The sequence below is a fragment of the Conger conger genome, chromosome 7, assembly GCF_963514075.1.
Source record: "Conger conger chromosome 7, fConCon1.1, whole genome shotgun sequence".
In the NCBI taxonomy this organism is placed as follows: Eukaryota; Metazoa; Chordata; class Actinopteri; order Anguilliformes; family Congridae; genus Conger; species Conger conger.
Window position 1 is genome coordinate 33,597,556 of NC_083766.1, and position 15,553 is coordinate 33,613,108.

General features: G+C 41.5%; 2 protein-coding genes across 6 annotated transcripts; both read right to left on the reverse strand.

Annotated features, from left to right (window-relative positions):
* Window positions 1–211: 211 nt before the first annotated feature.
* Window positions 212–9,080, reverse strand: riox2 (ribosomal oxygenase 2). Of its 4 annotated transcripts, none has more exons than XM_061247354.1 (10): window positions 8,984–9,080; window positions 7,074–7,505; window positions 6,801–6,920; window positions 6,161–6,289; window positions 2,845–2,948; window positions 2,435–2,537; window positions 1,033–1,201; window positions 820–908; window positions 603–704; window positions 212–433 (listed from the first exon to the last, which is right to left on the reverse strand). In XM_061247354.1, exons 1-10 carry the CDS (start codon window positions 9,047–9,049, stop codon window positions 275–277), a joined length of 1,473 nt encoding a protein of 490 aa, XP_061103338.1. In that variant the 5' UTR covers window positions 9,050–9,080; the 3' UTR covers window positions 212–274. The 4 variants fall into 4 exon arrangements, with proteins under 4 accessions (XP_061103338.1, XP_061103339.1, XP_061103340.1 ...); XM_061247355.1 differs by having other exon boundaries at window positions 8,846–8,988; XM_061247356.1 differs by lacking the exon at window positions 8,984–9,080 and adding an exon at window positions 8,535–8,556.
* Window positions 9,081–9,530: 450 nt separating this feature from the next.
* On the reverse strand, window positions 9,531–15,553 carry tiprl (TIP41, TOR signaling pathway regulator-like (S. cerevisiae)). 2 transcript variants are annotated; one of them, XM_061247359.1, is made up of 8 exons: window positions 15,407–15,553; window positions 12,777–12,904; window positions 12,333–12,512; window positions 12,015–12,114; window positions 11,697–11,828; window positions 11,392–11,487; window positions 11,035–11,097; window positions 9,531–10,494 (listed from the first exon to the last, which is right to left on the reverse strand). In XM_061247359.1, the coding sequence occupies exons 2-8, from the start codon at window positions 12,878–12,880 to the stop codon at window positions 10,375–10,377; spliced, it is 795 nt and encodes a 264-aa protein (XP_061103343.1). In that variant the 5' UTR covers window positions 12,881–12,904; window positions 15,407–15,553; the 3' UTR covers window positions 9,531–10,374. The 2 variants fall into 2 exon arrangements, with proteins under 2 accessions (XP_061103343.1, XP_061103344.1); XM_061247360.1 differs by lacking the exon at window positions 15,407–15,553 and adding an exon at window positions 15,263–15,388.

The following is a 15,553-nucleotide window of genomic DNA, read 5'->3' on the forward strand; positions in this document are numbered from 1 at the left end:
GTGGCCATATAAAAACGAGAATGATAGTGGGATAGGCTCCAGATCCTCCCTTGGCCAGGGCTCCCTTGTAAAAGAGAACCAACTCAATGGGACTTACGTGGTTAAATAAAGGAGAGAAAAAAAAGTTCAACAGTACAAGTACAATTACTATACTGTATCCATAAACCAGACACACAACTACTATTTCTGGAGACACATCACACAGAAAACATTTGAGGAACCTTGAGATATTTTTAATAACTTATGAATGAGAACCAATGGGTTTCCTGCCCTGCTAACAGACCATCAGCAGCCCTTCGCTCCAGAGTGAGAGGGCCAGGTTGAGTTTGTCAGCATCCTGGTCCAGCTGCAGGTTGGCCACAAGGTGGCGCTCTCCACTCTGCAGCTGTCTGAGGGCAGGGAGGTGTGAGAGGGCAAAGCGCAGGCCTCGACTCTGGGGGGAAAAACAACAGAATTCGCTCAGATCCACAGATTCCTTTGATAAGTCCTGGCTTGCACCTACCACCACAGGTGAATGTTCAGGTAGTCAATCATTTGCTACAAAGAATGAGAATTGCACTTAAGCAAGCTACCCATGAAACCCAAGACTGAGAGTCACATACCCCGTGTTTCTGTTCCTCTTCAGCATCATTTCCCATCATGTGGTCCTCCCTGCTGTTCGCCAGAGAGTGCAGGAGGAAAACAACCAGCTCTACAGCCTCATCCTAACATGCACACAAACAAACGCACACAAACACACACAGACACAAAGATCTGTCAGAGCTGCCACAGGAAATAAAAGGTGCTAAGAAAAGGAATGTACTGGCAGTGTACACTTACGGTTATCTCCTCGCTGGGCTCCACTGTCACCAGGATGTGGTCTACAAACTTCATAGATACGAGGTCTTCAAGTGCAGGCATCTTTCCAGCTGTGATATATAGGCAGATACACACCCACCCACACACATGCATGCATGCATGTACAGAGAGAAAAATGAGTAATTCGCCCCACCCTGATAAACAGACAGAAACCTAGTGGTGTATTTTTCTGACCTGGTGTAAAGGCCAAGTCATCCTGCACGTACGGGGGCAGCCTGTTAGACACAAAGTCACGCTTCATGCCCACAGAGTGCGGTTCCAGCTGCCCCCGCTCCATCTTGTCTGCCAGGTCTCTCATGAAGGAGCACAGCTGCTTGGTAGTGCCAGGGGGTGGGCTTGCAACCTGGCAAGGTGAAACCCATCAAGTGGTAAGAAAAATATGAAACATATGAAAGCGTTTCTGAAGGCGAGTTATTTCAGGAAGTAACTGTAGACGTAGACACTCAGTGACCTTATAGACCTGTACAGCTTGTTGCAAATATCTCATCGGCCAATTATGTAGTCGTGTTCAAAAACAACAGTAACCTGATGAACCACTGTTATTAGTAGTAGTGATATTTCTGCATGGCAAATACTTTACTTGTAGATGCAGTAGTGTAATGAAAAGCCCAACTGTCATGACATGCACGCTGCTTGTTCTGAGTAATTGACTAATTCATTGAATGAGTCCACTCATTCATTGACTCATTCGTTCAAAATAATAGCAGTGTGGAGTTTAATTAGAGAATTAATTCATTCTGTGAAAAAACAGGTGTCATTAATTGACACCATTATTAAGGAATAAGGGAAGCAAATGTTTCACACATTGTTATGTATTGTTGTATAGCTCAATCCCCCAACCGCAACCCCATTGAAAACTCAATTCAGAAAAGTTTCTGAAGCAAAACCCAAAAATTCACAGGAACTGTGGAATGTAGTTTGTTCATCCTGGCCTGAAATACCCGTTTCTTGGTGCCAGAAGTTGGTTGACTCGATGCAACACAGATGCGCAGCAGTTATCAAAAACAATGGTTATGCAACTAAATATTAATCAAATATTAAATACTAATTAATTAATTAAAATTTTGTCAGTTTATACAGTAATGTTTCACGCACACCAGCAGCAACTCAAGAGGTTAAGAGGTTCAGTTGTTGTTGTGACCAAACATCAGAACAGCAGTATGGTGTGCGTGAAAATCCCAGGAGATGAGCAGTTTCTGAGATACTCAAACCACCCTGTCTGGCACCAACAAACATTCCACGGTCACTTCTTCCCCATTCTGAGGTTTGGTCTGAAAAACAACTTATCCTATGGACCATGTCTGCATGCTTTTATGCATTTAGTTGCTGCCACCTGATTGGCTGATTAAATATTTACATTAACAAGCTGGCGTACAGGTCTACCTAATAAAGTGCTCAGTGAGTGTATATATGACATTATGAACAATTAAAAAGATGTATGCGTTTAAATTTACACATATACTCACTGAACTTCACTTTCCAAATGTCATAGTGTGAGGGGTAGGATTACTGTGCTACTGTAGAGGGGTAGCAATAACAACATGCAGGCGGGCAAGGCTGGAGAGCGCAGACTGACCGTTAGGAGTTTCCGGGGCAGGCCCGCTCTCAGGGTGATGTCACTCCTCATTGAATCAAACAGGAAGCTGGGAAACACGTCAAGCAGGAAGTCCCCCCAAGACCTGGGGCACAAGGAGAAAGAAGAAAACAGATATGGCTGCATGTTTCCTGTGGTTGTTTTTATAACTGTGTGGAAAAACAGCAGCTAGTGACCACATCAACAATTTAAAAAGTTACACGACATGCATAAAAAAAAAAATTACCCTAAATTCACAAATTTGTGCTGCATTCACTTCAGCTCAAACAATACGTAAGCAGTTCTCCTGTGGATGAGTGCAAATGAATCTGAGGTACTAGCAAGTAGCACACTGAGCTTGAGACTGTTAGTGTCGTCTGGTTGCAGGGTTACACTCGTGGGTCCCTACGTACATCTTCTGGTAGGTGCTGATCGTAAGGTGGGTGGAGTGATCCACCCCAACTGGCGTGTCTGCCTGGTGGATCGTTCCCCTGGGGAAATACAGTAAATCTCCAGCCTGAGAGGGGAAATAATAAAGTAGAACAATACATTCACTTCCTGCGACCAAGTACAGTTACAGCATCGCAACACAACAATCTGATACCGGCATGCAAAAAGGCTGCAGTCAGCTACCTATTTTTCGGCCCAGGGAGATGTTGCATCTGTGAATTTAGTGTCTATGCTGGAGCACGTATATGCTGCAAAACATGGGGTTTCATGGCAAGGGGCTAGTTCCTATGACTCTTAGTTATAGAACAATATATAGTCCCGGCCAAAAGTTTTGTCGCATGAGTGGACAAAAGTGACAATTGCTAATTACACAACTCTTAATTAGCTAATAAAGTTAGGAAACAACACAAATTAATCATAAGTGTCTAAAGTTTATTAGAAGCTAGCAAAATTACATTTCAAAATTGTTACTAAATGTTACACCTTGATAATGATCAACAGGCCAGTTTTGGCCGGACAAAAGTCTTGTCGCAATGGCCAACTCCAATTTCTAGGCCACAGTGAATAAGGAAGAAACAAACAAGGGGATTGATTAGTCAGCTGTAGGTAACTTTGAGCTATAAAAGCAGAAATTTGACACTTTAAGCCACTAAGATCATGCTCAACATTGCTTCTGTCAACATGCCCAAGATCAAACCAGAAACCAAAGTGCTGATCATCAACAATCTCAAGTCCAAGTCTCCTGCTGAAGTTGCATACATCTTCAATGTGTCTAAACGGCAGGTGGAGAGGATTCGCAAGCGCTACCAAGAGACTGGCAACGTCCATGAAAGACCCAGGTCAGGCAGACCGCGCAAGACAACTGCTCGAGACAACAGCTTGTTGGTCCGACTGTCAAAAGCCAGCCCCATGTCAACCGCCTGACAGCTCCAGGAGTGGATGCCAGGAACACCAGTTTCGTCAAGAATTGTACGTCTGATTCTTGCTCCCAATGGTCTCCACGGACAGCAGAAAAGTGGCGAAAAATTGATTTTTCAGATGAATCGTCAGTTGAGCTCCATCCCAAGCGCCGCCAAAATATTGTCAACGACCCTCTGGGGCCTGTCTGGACCCACGGTTCACCCAGAAGAAATTTGGAGGTGGAAAGATTATGGTTTGGGGTTACATCCAAAACGGAGGTGCCAGGGAGATCTGTAAGGTCGATGGTAACATTGACAGTGCCAAATATCAACAGATTCTTGCCTCCCAGTACATTCCCAACTACAAGAGGGGTCCGATTTTTCAACAGGATGGAGCTCCTTGCCATACCTCAGGTTCAACTATGAAGTTTCTCAGGGGGAAGAAGATCAAGGTCCTTCAGGGATGGCCAGCACAGTCTCCAGATATGAATATTATTGAGCATATCTGGGGAAGAATGAAGGAGGAAGCTTGGAGGACCAAGCCAAAGAACTTGGAGGAGCTTTGGGATGCCTGCAAGGTGGCCTTCCATGCCATCCCCGACGACTTCATCAACAAGCTCTACGACTCTGCCAAACCGGATGGCAACTGTTCTGCAGGCCAAAGGAACCCATACAAGATATTAATTTCTTAACTTATAGTCCATGATGATTATAGTCCATGAGACAAGACTGATTTTTCATTTGGTATTTTATTTACTTTTTGAGAAAGATAAAATGTATTGATTATAATTTGATTTGCGACAAGACTTTTGTCCAGGTAGAAACTGGCTTGTTCATCATTATCAAGCAATAAACCTTATAAGCATCTAGGAAATTTTTGTTTTGCTAGTATCTAAATAAACTTTAGACACTTATGATTAATTTGTGTTGTTTCCTAACTGTATTAGCTAATTAAGTTGGGTATTAGCAATTGTCACTTTTGTCGACTCATGCGACAAAACTTTTGGCCGGGACTTTAAGCAAAGGCAGAATGCATATGTGATTAAAGATGTAGACACACCTTCCCCAATTCCTTTGAAGTTATTTCAGAGTGATGCATAGCGAAAGTGTGCAACATGACAGCACGCTCTCTGCGAGGGTCTTCTGAAAGCCTCAAAGCGCTTTTTGTGGTCAGTTAATATCACAAGCTACAAACTGACATAACAGTTCCTGTTCTATGCCTGTACACTGCACTATACAGTGCCCTCGTTTATTTATTTTGCCTCTGTACTCCACAAAAAAAGTACAAATATGGTTAAAGTTTGTCAGATTTTCAGTTTTATACATTTTGGCAGTCTTTGACCACTTTCGAGCACAGACTGAAAACTCACCTCCTCTGGCTGCACCTTTCTCTCCCTACCTCACTGTTATAATTAGCCATGTAAGCTATGTGTATGTTATAGGTATGTGTATGTATATAGGTTATGATTGCACTAGTGTTTAATTATTTTAGTATTCAGGGTATTCTAGCTGCCAACCGTGGTATCTTCAAGGGGTCAAGTTTTATCTATATAATCACTCTCGGACTTTCCTCTAGGGTCTTCAACGCACTTGTCCCTGGTTCTGATTTGCACTTTATTGTACATCGCTCTGGATAAGAGCGTCTGCTAAATGACGATAATGTAATGGAATCTTTAGCTCATGCTTGTTTTGGGGGCTAGTCCCCTTAACTTTTCTTTTCAGCATATGAAAGGCATGCTCAATTGGGTTCAGATCAGGTTAATTAACTTGGCCATTAAGCGGTATGTTCGGCATCATTGTCTTGCTGTAGAACGAACCACTGGCCAATGAGTTTAAGGTATTTGCTTGAACTTGAGGAGATAGGATGTGCCTATGCACTTCGGAATTCATTTTGCTACCACCATCAGTAGTTATATCATCAATGAAGATAAGTGAGCCAGTACATTCGGCAGCCATGCATGCCCACACCGCAGATGAGGTGGTATGCTTTGGATCTTGGTCAGTTTCTTCTCTTCTCCATACTTTGCTCTTGCCATTACTCTGATATAAGTTAATCTTCATCTCATCTATCCACAAGACCTTTTTCCAGAACTGTGGTTGCTCTTTTAAGTACTTCAAACTGTAACCTGGTCATCCTGTTTTTGCAGCTAACCAGTCTGCATCTTGCAGTTTAGCCTCTGTATTTCTGTTCATGAAGTCTTCCCCAGACAGTGGTCACTGACAAATCCACCGCTGACTCCTGCAGAGTGTTTCTGATCTGTCAGACAGGTGCCAGCCATTCGCTGCATTTGGTAATGTTACTAGCCAAGCAGTTGTGTAGCTAGCATTCCTGTTGAGATGGGAAAGGTTTAGTACTCAGCCTGGACCCTCAGCACTGCACCTTTAGTGTGATGTCATGAGTGGGGCTGCCAATGCGCTCCTCTGGCTCCAAGCTGTATTCCTGGGCCAGGGGGACTGTGGGCTCATAGAGGCGCCAGTGTTTCTCCCCCTCCAGCTGCAAGATGAAGACCTGTGGAAGGCAGGGCAGCCTGTTATGTCAAAGACATGAGAAGACAAAAGTGCTGGTAGAATTAAAGAACTAAAAAAGAACTAGACATGGAGACAACCAGGATGATCAATGCACTGGTTCTGTGGCTCCATGGTCTCTTTTTTTGAAGGGGCAATTAACTGTTCTTGTATCCAGACATGTGGTTATACTGTATACTGTCACCAAACTGATTTTAAACAAAGGCATTCAGCTGAATTTGAATACACAAATACAAAACAACACTTGCAAATCCACACCCCTGGATCCTAAGAACAGTCAGTGCCCCTTCAGAAAGGGTGAATTTGAAGGCAAAAATTATGGCTCCATTGTGTTAATAAGCATAGGTCACAGTCTTTTTAAAAAGCAATAATAACCAAAAGCAAGCATTTTTGAAAGGGGGACCACATGAAAGATGTTCATTCCCATTCTAGGATCATGTGTTTTGTCCCAGTGGAGGTTCTGGTTAAGCCCCCCCTGACCCTTGACCCCACACCTCAACATCGTCGTAGTGAGCCGGGAGCCCCTGGGACTCCTGCGGGGTGATGTACACATTTGACCCGACCAAGGCGCCAAAGAAACACTCAAGCTTCTCCTGGATCTGCCAAAGCTCATCCTGCACAAGACAGCAAATTAAAAACTCTGAAGCCATCAAAACTGGAACGTACTGTAACTTCTGCTCAAAGGTAATGAGAATCAAGCCATCGGCCTGCTTCCGGAGCTCTCGCAAAACTACGGCTAAGAGAAAAAACACCCTTCCAATTCTCACCTTGAACCTCTGTGGCTGGTGGAACTGTAAAGTAACTTTCTTCTGCTCAAAATCTTTCTTCAGTTGGCTGTAGTTTACCCGACCCTGTTTACTCAACACATTTTTCTTGCCGTTGACACAGCGACACAGGACAACGTCTCTGTCATACACAATACCCTGTCCACACAGTGCCTTCAGGTCAGAGAGCTGGAAGAGTGACTGGTAGTAGGTGGCCAGTCCAGGGTCTGACCTCTGGAGGAACAGGGGCTTCTTCTCCCAGTATTCCTGGAAGAATTCCTGCAGGCCCAGGGGTGCGATCAGGCTCTGAAACAGGCTGCTGGGGCTGGTAAAATTGAGGGGGGTTGGAACAGCGCTGGGGCCTGTTTTTCTCTGTTTCGAAGGGACCTCTTCCCCCTCCGCTGCAGCGGGGTTCCCTTTCTTAGGCATCGGTAGCTGAAAGACATGATTTTCTTGTTTCAATTGTTTGACTCCAATATACCTGAATTCCACCTGACCCAGAATGAGAAGATGATTACTGTGCCATCTGTGCGTTTGCAGCAGTAAGAAAACGGGCTCAGGGGCAACAAATATGAGGCCTATACATACAGTACAGTCCATAAGTATTTGGACATTGGACATACAATTTCTGTTCTTTAGGCTCTGTCCTCTAGCACATGGGATTCAAAATGGAACAATGACGTTAAAGGTTATGAGGTTAAAGTGCAGACTGTCAGCTTTAATTGAGGGTTTAATTTAATTTGAGGGTATATACATCCATATCAAGTGAAGCATGTAGGAATTACATCCCTTTTTATACATAGCCCCCCCATTTTAGGAAACCAAATGTAATATGCTAGTCTTTATCTTGTTTTATTTAAAGCTATTGCTTGCTTGGAGTCAGTTTGGTGACATAAGGGCCAGAGTTGTGCCAATGACAGTCAAAGAAGCCTTTATGAGACTGAGAAATAAAAAATAAAAAGTCAAGACATATAGGCCACATAACAGTGAAGACATATAGGCCAAAATAAATGGTTTGGAACAGTTATATTACACAATTATACAAGCTGGAAAAGTGGAAATGTAGTAGGACCAGTCCTTAATAAACCTTATGCATAAAATAATAAACCTGGCATAATTCATGCCAGCATTCAGAAAACTACACCAGAAACAGGAACACCTTCAAAAAGATGTGACTGCTGCTTAAGGGCTGAGCTAATGGCAACTTTAGCATAGATTATATACACTCACTGAGCACTTTACTAGGAACATTTATCCATGCGATTATCTAATAAGCCAATCGTGTGGCAGCAGTGCAATTAATAAATCATGCTGATCAGAATGTGGAAAAAATGAGATCTCAGTGATTCGGACCGTGACTGTTGATGCCAGACGGGCTGGTTTGAGTAACTGAAGCTCAGGGATTTTGATGCGCAACAGTCTCTACAGTTCACGCGAAATACACGCGGAATGCTAGTGGTTTACCAGAGCTTTATTTTCTCTTCCTCAGTGACATTGTTCACAGACTGCACTGAAGTGGAAGCAAAGTAATCTGGTCAGTGTGATTTCCATAAACAGAAGGATGCGCAAACAGCAAAAAAAGAAAAACCCAAAAAAACAGAATAGGCTACTTCTCTATAATGCAAGAAAGGACAGAATATTCATCAGTTAGCCTCGATGTTAAATTGACTGTCCCCTAAAACATTTTTTAAAGTAACGTAAGTCACCACTGATATAGCCTGTATTTCTCGCCTTCTTACGGCTAGAAATGTCATGGTAAAATTCGCTTTACTTACGACCAGAAGATGAATGTAACGCTAGCTACTAAACTTTGTTGACTTTCAAAAACATAAGTAAATAATAGCTTAGTGTTAAATTCCACAATAAAATACAGTACACTTTACATGAGAAGTCCAAAATGCCTGCTAACTCACTGTACGCTTCTTTGCAGTGCATGCGTTGACCCAACAGAAAGCAACACATGCGACGTGTACTACCATAATAAAGTCAGACTGGAAACCGCTATTTTAGAAGGTTCCGGGGTCTCTTCAGACCGCAGCTTGCAATGCGTTTTGTTTGAGTTATATTATATGCGTAAAAATCCAGTTTTGATAGTACATTGGAGTAAGCCGTGTCTGAATGTGCGCTTACTGTACACAAGTCAACGCTTTACTCGCCCGCCCCGTTATTCGCATTTCATTGGCCAAAACCCCAAGTAGTGAAAGTGCTCACTTTTAATCATTGTTTAAACACGATTTAAATATTTTATTCCGTTTAATATTATGTTCATATAAATAAAATACGTATCTGGTTTGCGTAACAGTTTACTTCAATAATTGCGTTAGTGTGCATCAGAATGCACAGAATAATGCTGTTAAAAAAATTAATTTGCGCTTTGGTGTATCCAACTTGGAAAAACAAAAAGCTTCAACTGAAAAAACCCTCAACTATCTCCAGTAACTAATTTTACAATACAAACCATTCCAATAGAGACGTTTTTAATCATTGCAATCATTGCAGGTGTCATGTTCAGGGAATAGTAGAAGCTATAATTAGAAATATATGAAACTATACATTTTATTACAGTGCATATGACTGCATTTTATCCTCAAAATCCCCCAAAATATGTTAACACAACATAATTAGTTTATTGATTTTTAAAAAATTATGGTTGGATGTGAGAGTAATTATTTATACATTAATACCACACCAATGTATGCAATTCAACAACAGTGGGCAGACAACAAATTAAGAGATGGAGGACTGATGGAAATTAAATGTATTTTGCAGTTGGCCTCTGCAGGTAAAGCCAAAACAGAATTGAGTGGGAATTTACTACATACCTATGCACCTTGTCGTGGTTTATCAAGATCAAGTGTAAATTAAAAGTTCTACTTCAAAAGGCCAAGCTATATTTTGTGATTTACAGTAAGCCTTTACCCCCAGTTTAATGGTTCCCCATGGTAAAATGCAGTTCAGCATTTGTCATTTTCAAACATTTACAGGCGATTAAGTACCAAATGACATGGACATCCTGTTACAAGTGCTCATGAAACAAGGGATTCTAAATTATGAAATAAAAGATCCCTTGACTATACTAATGAGAAGTTCCATCTAAGACAGGCAGGCAAGTTTCAGGAGTGGGTTTGAGAAAAAAAGTCTTCTGTGGTTCCTCCGTGTCTGAAATGCTGAAGTCACTGGGGAGCAGGGCAGCTATGCCTGCCTAGGTGTCTACACACCCAGGATGAGGAGTCTAGATGAAGCCACTGAGCTTCAGACACCAGTCCTCCCCCTTCACTATGCAGCTCTCTGGACAGTCTGTCGGTCACTGTGGCGTGTCAGTACACCCAGCATCAGGGAACTCCAGTTTCTCACACTCGGTCAGCTTCAGAGGCAAGTGTTGGGAAATCTCGTTGGGGTCAGTGAACAAAGCAGGGGGAACATGCTGCAAGAAAAGTATGCGGTCAGCACGCAAGCAGGTTTCAATCCCTCAGAGTAATACAATTACCCTTAAAGCAAGGGTGTCAGGCTTAATTAAAGCACTACTATTTTCTTACACTGCTTGTTTAGTTTTTACTAAATACTGAGATGCTAACTATCATCAGCTTGAAAGCAGGAGATGTTTGGTTAACATCATCTCTTATATGTTCAACATTTTAAAAGTAGGATTGGTGCAGTTTAACTACTGATCCACCTTGTATTCGTAAACCATGAATTTTTGCATTCCAGTGTTAGTGGTTGTGTCTACAGAGGACCCTAGTTAAATTATTACAGGTGGGTTTTCACCATTTCAATTCATTTAAAAGAACATGTACTACTTTAGACAAAAGCAACTCCTTGAGAGGACTGTTTTTTATGAATAACCTAAAACAATGCATAATACTGTGGGTGCCTGATCTATGGATGACTTTTGATGTTGTGCATGAGCTACTGGTTGCATTAGAATGGTTTTACCATTAGCACATTCGGGAGGGACAAAGCTTACCTGTAGTCCTGAAATTTTGCTTTCTCGAGTTGTGAACTCTCTCAGCATATAATCCTTACCGGCCTGTAAACAAAATGAATCGTTCCACATTAACCTGTACGTGGAACTTCCACTATTTGGTATCCATCAATTAATTAAATGGAACATAAACGCCGAATCACACAATGGGTAATACTGTACTGTAAGAAGTTTGGTTCAAGAAACCTCGTCTTGCCCTCTCCCTTATGTCCTTCTCACGATTCCTATCCCCTTTGTCGCCCTTGAGTAGTTGTTTAACATGAGAAATGTCTTGAACTGTGTCTTTCTTTTTTACCAGCCATTCAGAAAAGGGTGTGTGTGGTGATAAGGAGTACTTGCCTCGTGATAAAGCCGTGTGTCGTTGATCCGGATCATGACCCCATCAACCCGCAAGAAGAACCGCATCAACACAAAGAAACTGGTGGGCATCACTCTCTTTATAGGGGGACAGAGTCAACGTCAACCAAATGTCATTCTCAACCGTTCATTTGATCTGCCCAACCTTAAATACGGTGCATATAAAATGGGGAATGGGGATTAAGATTAAAGACCATGAAGTTCTCTGTGGAAGGGCTTGCCTCCATTAAAGTGTGTGGCCTGAATACCTATGAAGTTCATCTGCATTTTCCCTGATAATCACTCACAATTTTAACGCTGATCATGGAGACTCCATGGTCATGCAGCTCATCCTCAAACAGCAACACGTCCTCAAAGAACATGATCTGCTCTCGTGCCTTTAGCCTCTCCATGTCGATGCGCTCTGTAGTGGGTGTCACCTTAATGTGAAGAGAATGGGGAACAAACTTATACACCGTACCACAAAACCAGCAAGCAAGCAAGCAAGCAAGACATGAGAATCATGGAGAGATGTAATTTCTAGAGCACAAACTGTGATAACCAGTTATTATTGGTTCCCATTTGAAGTTCGTAAGCAATTAAGAGGAAAATACAGTGTGCATTACCTTTATCTTCAGCTCATCCCCCAGCAAGGTTCCTCTGTAGTCTGTGGTGTATGTCCAGTCATAACGCTTCACCACCTCCTTGGAGTGCTCCGAATCAGCTCTGTTTGTTTTCCCAAGAGAAGAGATGTGTTATACACAGTGGGCTATTATTGGCAACCCTGACTGGTAATGTACAAAACTGTTTGCACCTTGATTTTGGCAAAATCATTTTTTTTTATTTTTATTAAATGAATGTTTGGTTTTGGATGGTTCCATTGAAACATTAATAAAGTACAGTATGTTCAGCATTTTGAGTGGTGGTGGGCAGCAGGACCAGACCTGCTCTCCTGCCACTCCTGTGCACAGGCCACTTTCACAGACTCCTGCAGGTTGTTGACGCACTTCAGGGCATCGATGGCATTGAACTCAATCCCAAAGCTGTCGGTGTGCTGAATGCGCAGCACGTTGTCCCCAAACAGCATCTCAGGCAGTGCGGGCATGTGCATCTCTTCAGCTAAACTGTGGCAAGACCAGAAAATTATATTTCATTCGGACTTAACAGCCAAAAAGTGGCCTGGAGTTATAATCCGTCAGTTCATGCCATTCATTCTCCTGCCAGTTCACAAATTGGACACAAATCAGAAATGAGCAGGCAAAATGTTTATTAATTTAGTGGACAAATGAGATGAATGTGTGAGGAAACATTCCAGTGAAATGTATGTCATTAACAAACTGCTACTTTCTCAGTGGCTTCCTTACAGCATCATGCTGGGAGACACTTACCGCTCAATGTCTTTTGATTTCATTATGTGGGTTTTTTCTGCAGTAACCTTCCATGGTCCAAATGTAAAGTCTTGCTTACTACTTTTAAATCCATGGGACATCATGGCTGACAGACCGGCCAGCAGACTCTGAAAGCACATAACATTCAATTCAATTTTGGTGTTTGTAATAACCAATAATGGTAGGTAGCTACAAACTTCAAACAGCCAAGGGCCCAACCCAGATGGTCTGGAAATCCCCAAGTTGTACTCCTGCATGCATGCAAAGAACACCCAGATACAGTCCAGATAATGACCACCAAAACCTGAGATTGCTTTCCTGCAATCTTATTAGTTTCACAAAATCCAATCTACCTCCAATCTACCTCCAACTGACACCAATCCTATACAACTGATGTGGGGAGCCACATAACACAGCAACATTGTGCGGAATTAGTGATACAAAACCATGCTACTTCAGAAAAGATTGGACTATATCAGCAAAGACCGACATATCCAAGCACTAATCTTCTGGAGATGCTGTTGACAATGAAATCAGATTTAAATTTTTTGTTAAATCTTTGAAAACATAATATATACACTCACTGAGGACTTTATTAGGAACACCTGTACACATACTTATTCATGTGATTATCTAACCAGCCAATCGTGTGGCAGCAGTGCATATATTTCTTTATCATGGAAATAATTATTCTGTCATCATCTGTGTATGTCATCTTCAGCCTGCCAGTCCCCTTGCAATTAGTAAGCTCACCAGTGCTCTTTCTTCTTAATTATGCTCCAAACAGTCGATTTTGGTAAGCCTTATGTAAGGTTATGTCTCTAACCATGTTATTCTTGTTTCTCAGTCTCATAATAGCTTCTTTGACTTTCATTGGCACAACTTTGGCCCTCATGTTGATAAACAGCAATTATGGTGCCCTGAAATGGGGGGGACTATGTATAAACACAGCTGTAATTTATATATGGTGAAACCATATATAAAAAATACCCTTTAACAAAATCATAAAATGTGCATTTTAACCACATGTTAATTGAGATTCTAAATCTAAAATTGTGCATGGCAATTGAGGCAATAAGACAAAATGGGCCTTGGTCCCACACATTATGGAGGGCACTGTGCCTCTCACTATTGTATGTATAAGGGAAACGTAAAAAATAAAAATAAAAAGTAGCTATATTTGCATCATTGCCTGTCCATCGTATGCACATTAACAATCTGGTTTATAAATGACAGTCGTCATTTATTTCCTCAAAGTAGAAAACTAAGTAGGAGCTAGCAAACGTGGCTTGGAATCTGTTGGAGTTATCCTAAATAGTGCAATCTACCTCTAAATCTGATCAATTGGAAAATGATAGCTTCACAATATATGCTCATGTTTAATGTCATTAAAGCAATCAGTCTTTCACATTGTGTCAACTGGAGTACTATACACTTCAATTGACTGCAATGGGTTGAATTACTTCAAAAGACATACTGAGGTACTACAATCTAGCAAAGCAATAGCCTAGTTCAGCATCACTAGCTGGGCAAGATACTAGCTACATAGTAGCGTGCCTGTGCATTTGAATGGATTTATTTTCTTCTATGAATGCTGTTATTTTAGCAATAGTTAAATGCCATCTGATTGGGTAGCTCCCTAGAAGCCTACAAGGACTGCAACCAGACTCACCTGCATCTCTGGTGCATTTGAAAAGTGAGCACAAGAAGTGATATTTTATACGTTTTTGTTTTTCAACAATAGGACAAATGAAAAAAGCAAAGGGGGAAGGGGACAGGGTGTTGAAATGCACATATCTTAAGCATGAAAAATGTCACACATAAAATTCACATGAATCCATATTAGATGAGCATTAACAAATTGAATTATGTAGATATGGGAGGAAAAAGCAGTGAATATGTTATTCCATGCTTTATTTAAGAAGAGACTAGAATTGAGGGTAAAAACATGAATGGTGTCTGACCTATATTTCTAGCTATATTTTGCAGAGCGGTATGAAAAAATAACGTGTAGCTATATTGAAATGTTATTGCGTTTGGGACATTTTAAGTATATTTTCAGAATACTGGAGACCAACAGGGACAGAGAGGGAGGTTAAAGTGTGTACCAATCTTTACTATAGAGTGTGTGTCTGAGAAGAGACGTTATGTGATGGGCCAGGTAATGTCTCCACGAAATATCCTTGAAATGCCACCCGAAACCTGAAATTCGTCTTAAAAGGTTCGGCTGTCTTAAAGATCCACCGATAACGTTACAATAACATTATCTAGCTCGCTGCGTTTGAGGAGGCAGGGTATGCTGTTGCTGACTACCCTGTCAGTCGTGCACTTCAGTTTCAACATGACAACAGCTAGACAGAAACCTTGAAGAAAACATCAAATTAATTCAAACGACGGTCAAATGGTTCCCAAATACTAGCTAGCTACCCAACACATTCCAAGTTAAGTTAGCTAACGGAGTAGTTGCCAATACTTAGCTAACTTACCTTAGGCTACCAACAGCTAGCCAAAACATTATTTTCAAAATCTCGTATAACTTTACGTTAGCACATAAGTTAACTTAAAACAGCAGTCTTTATTTTAAAAAAATCTTGTCACATCCAAAACAGCGATCAAAAGGTATAACCTACCTCGTATTCCGTTTATATTCGAACATAAGCTGTTTAATAAAACCTGATTATGCAGCGCTAAGTGTCTCCTTCAGAAAATGGCCTCCGCTGCAACCATCATTTTCTGTTCAGTGGTTCCGTTTATCCATGAAGTGATTCTTTCTTCCA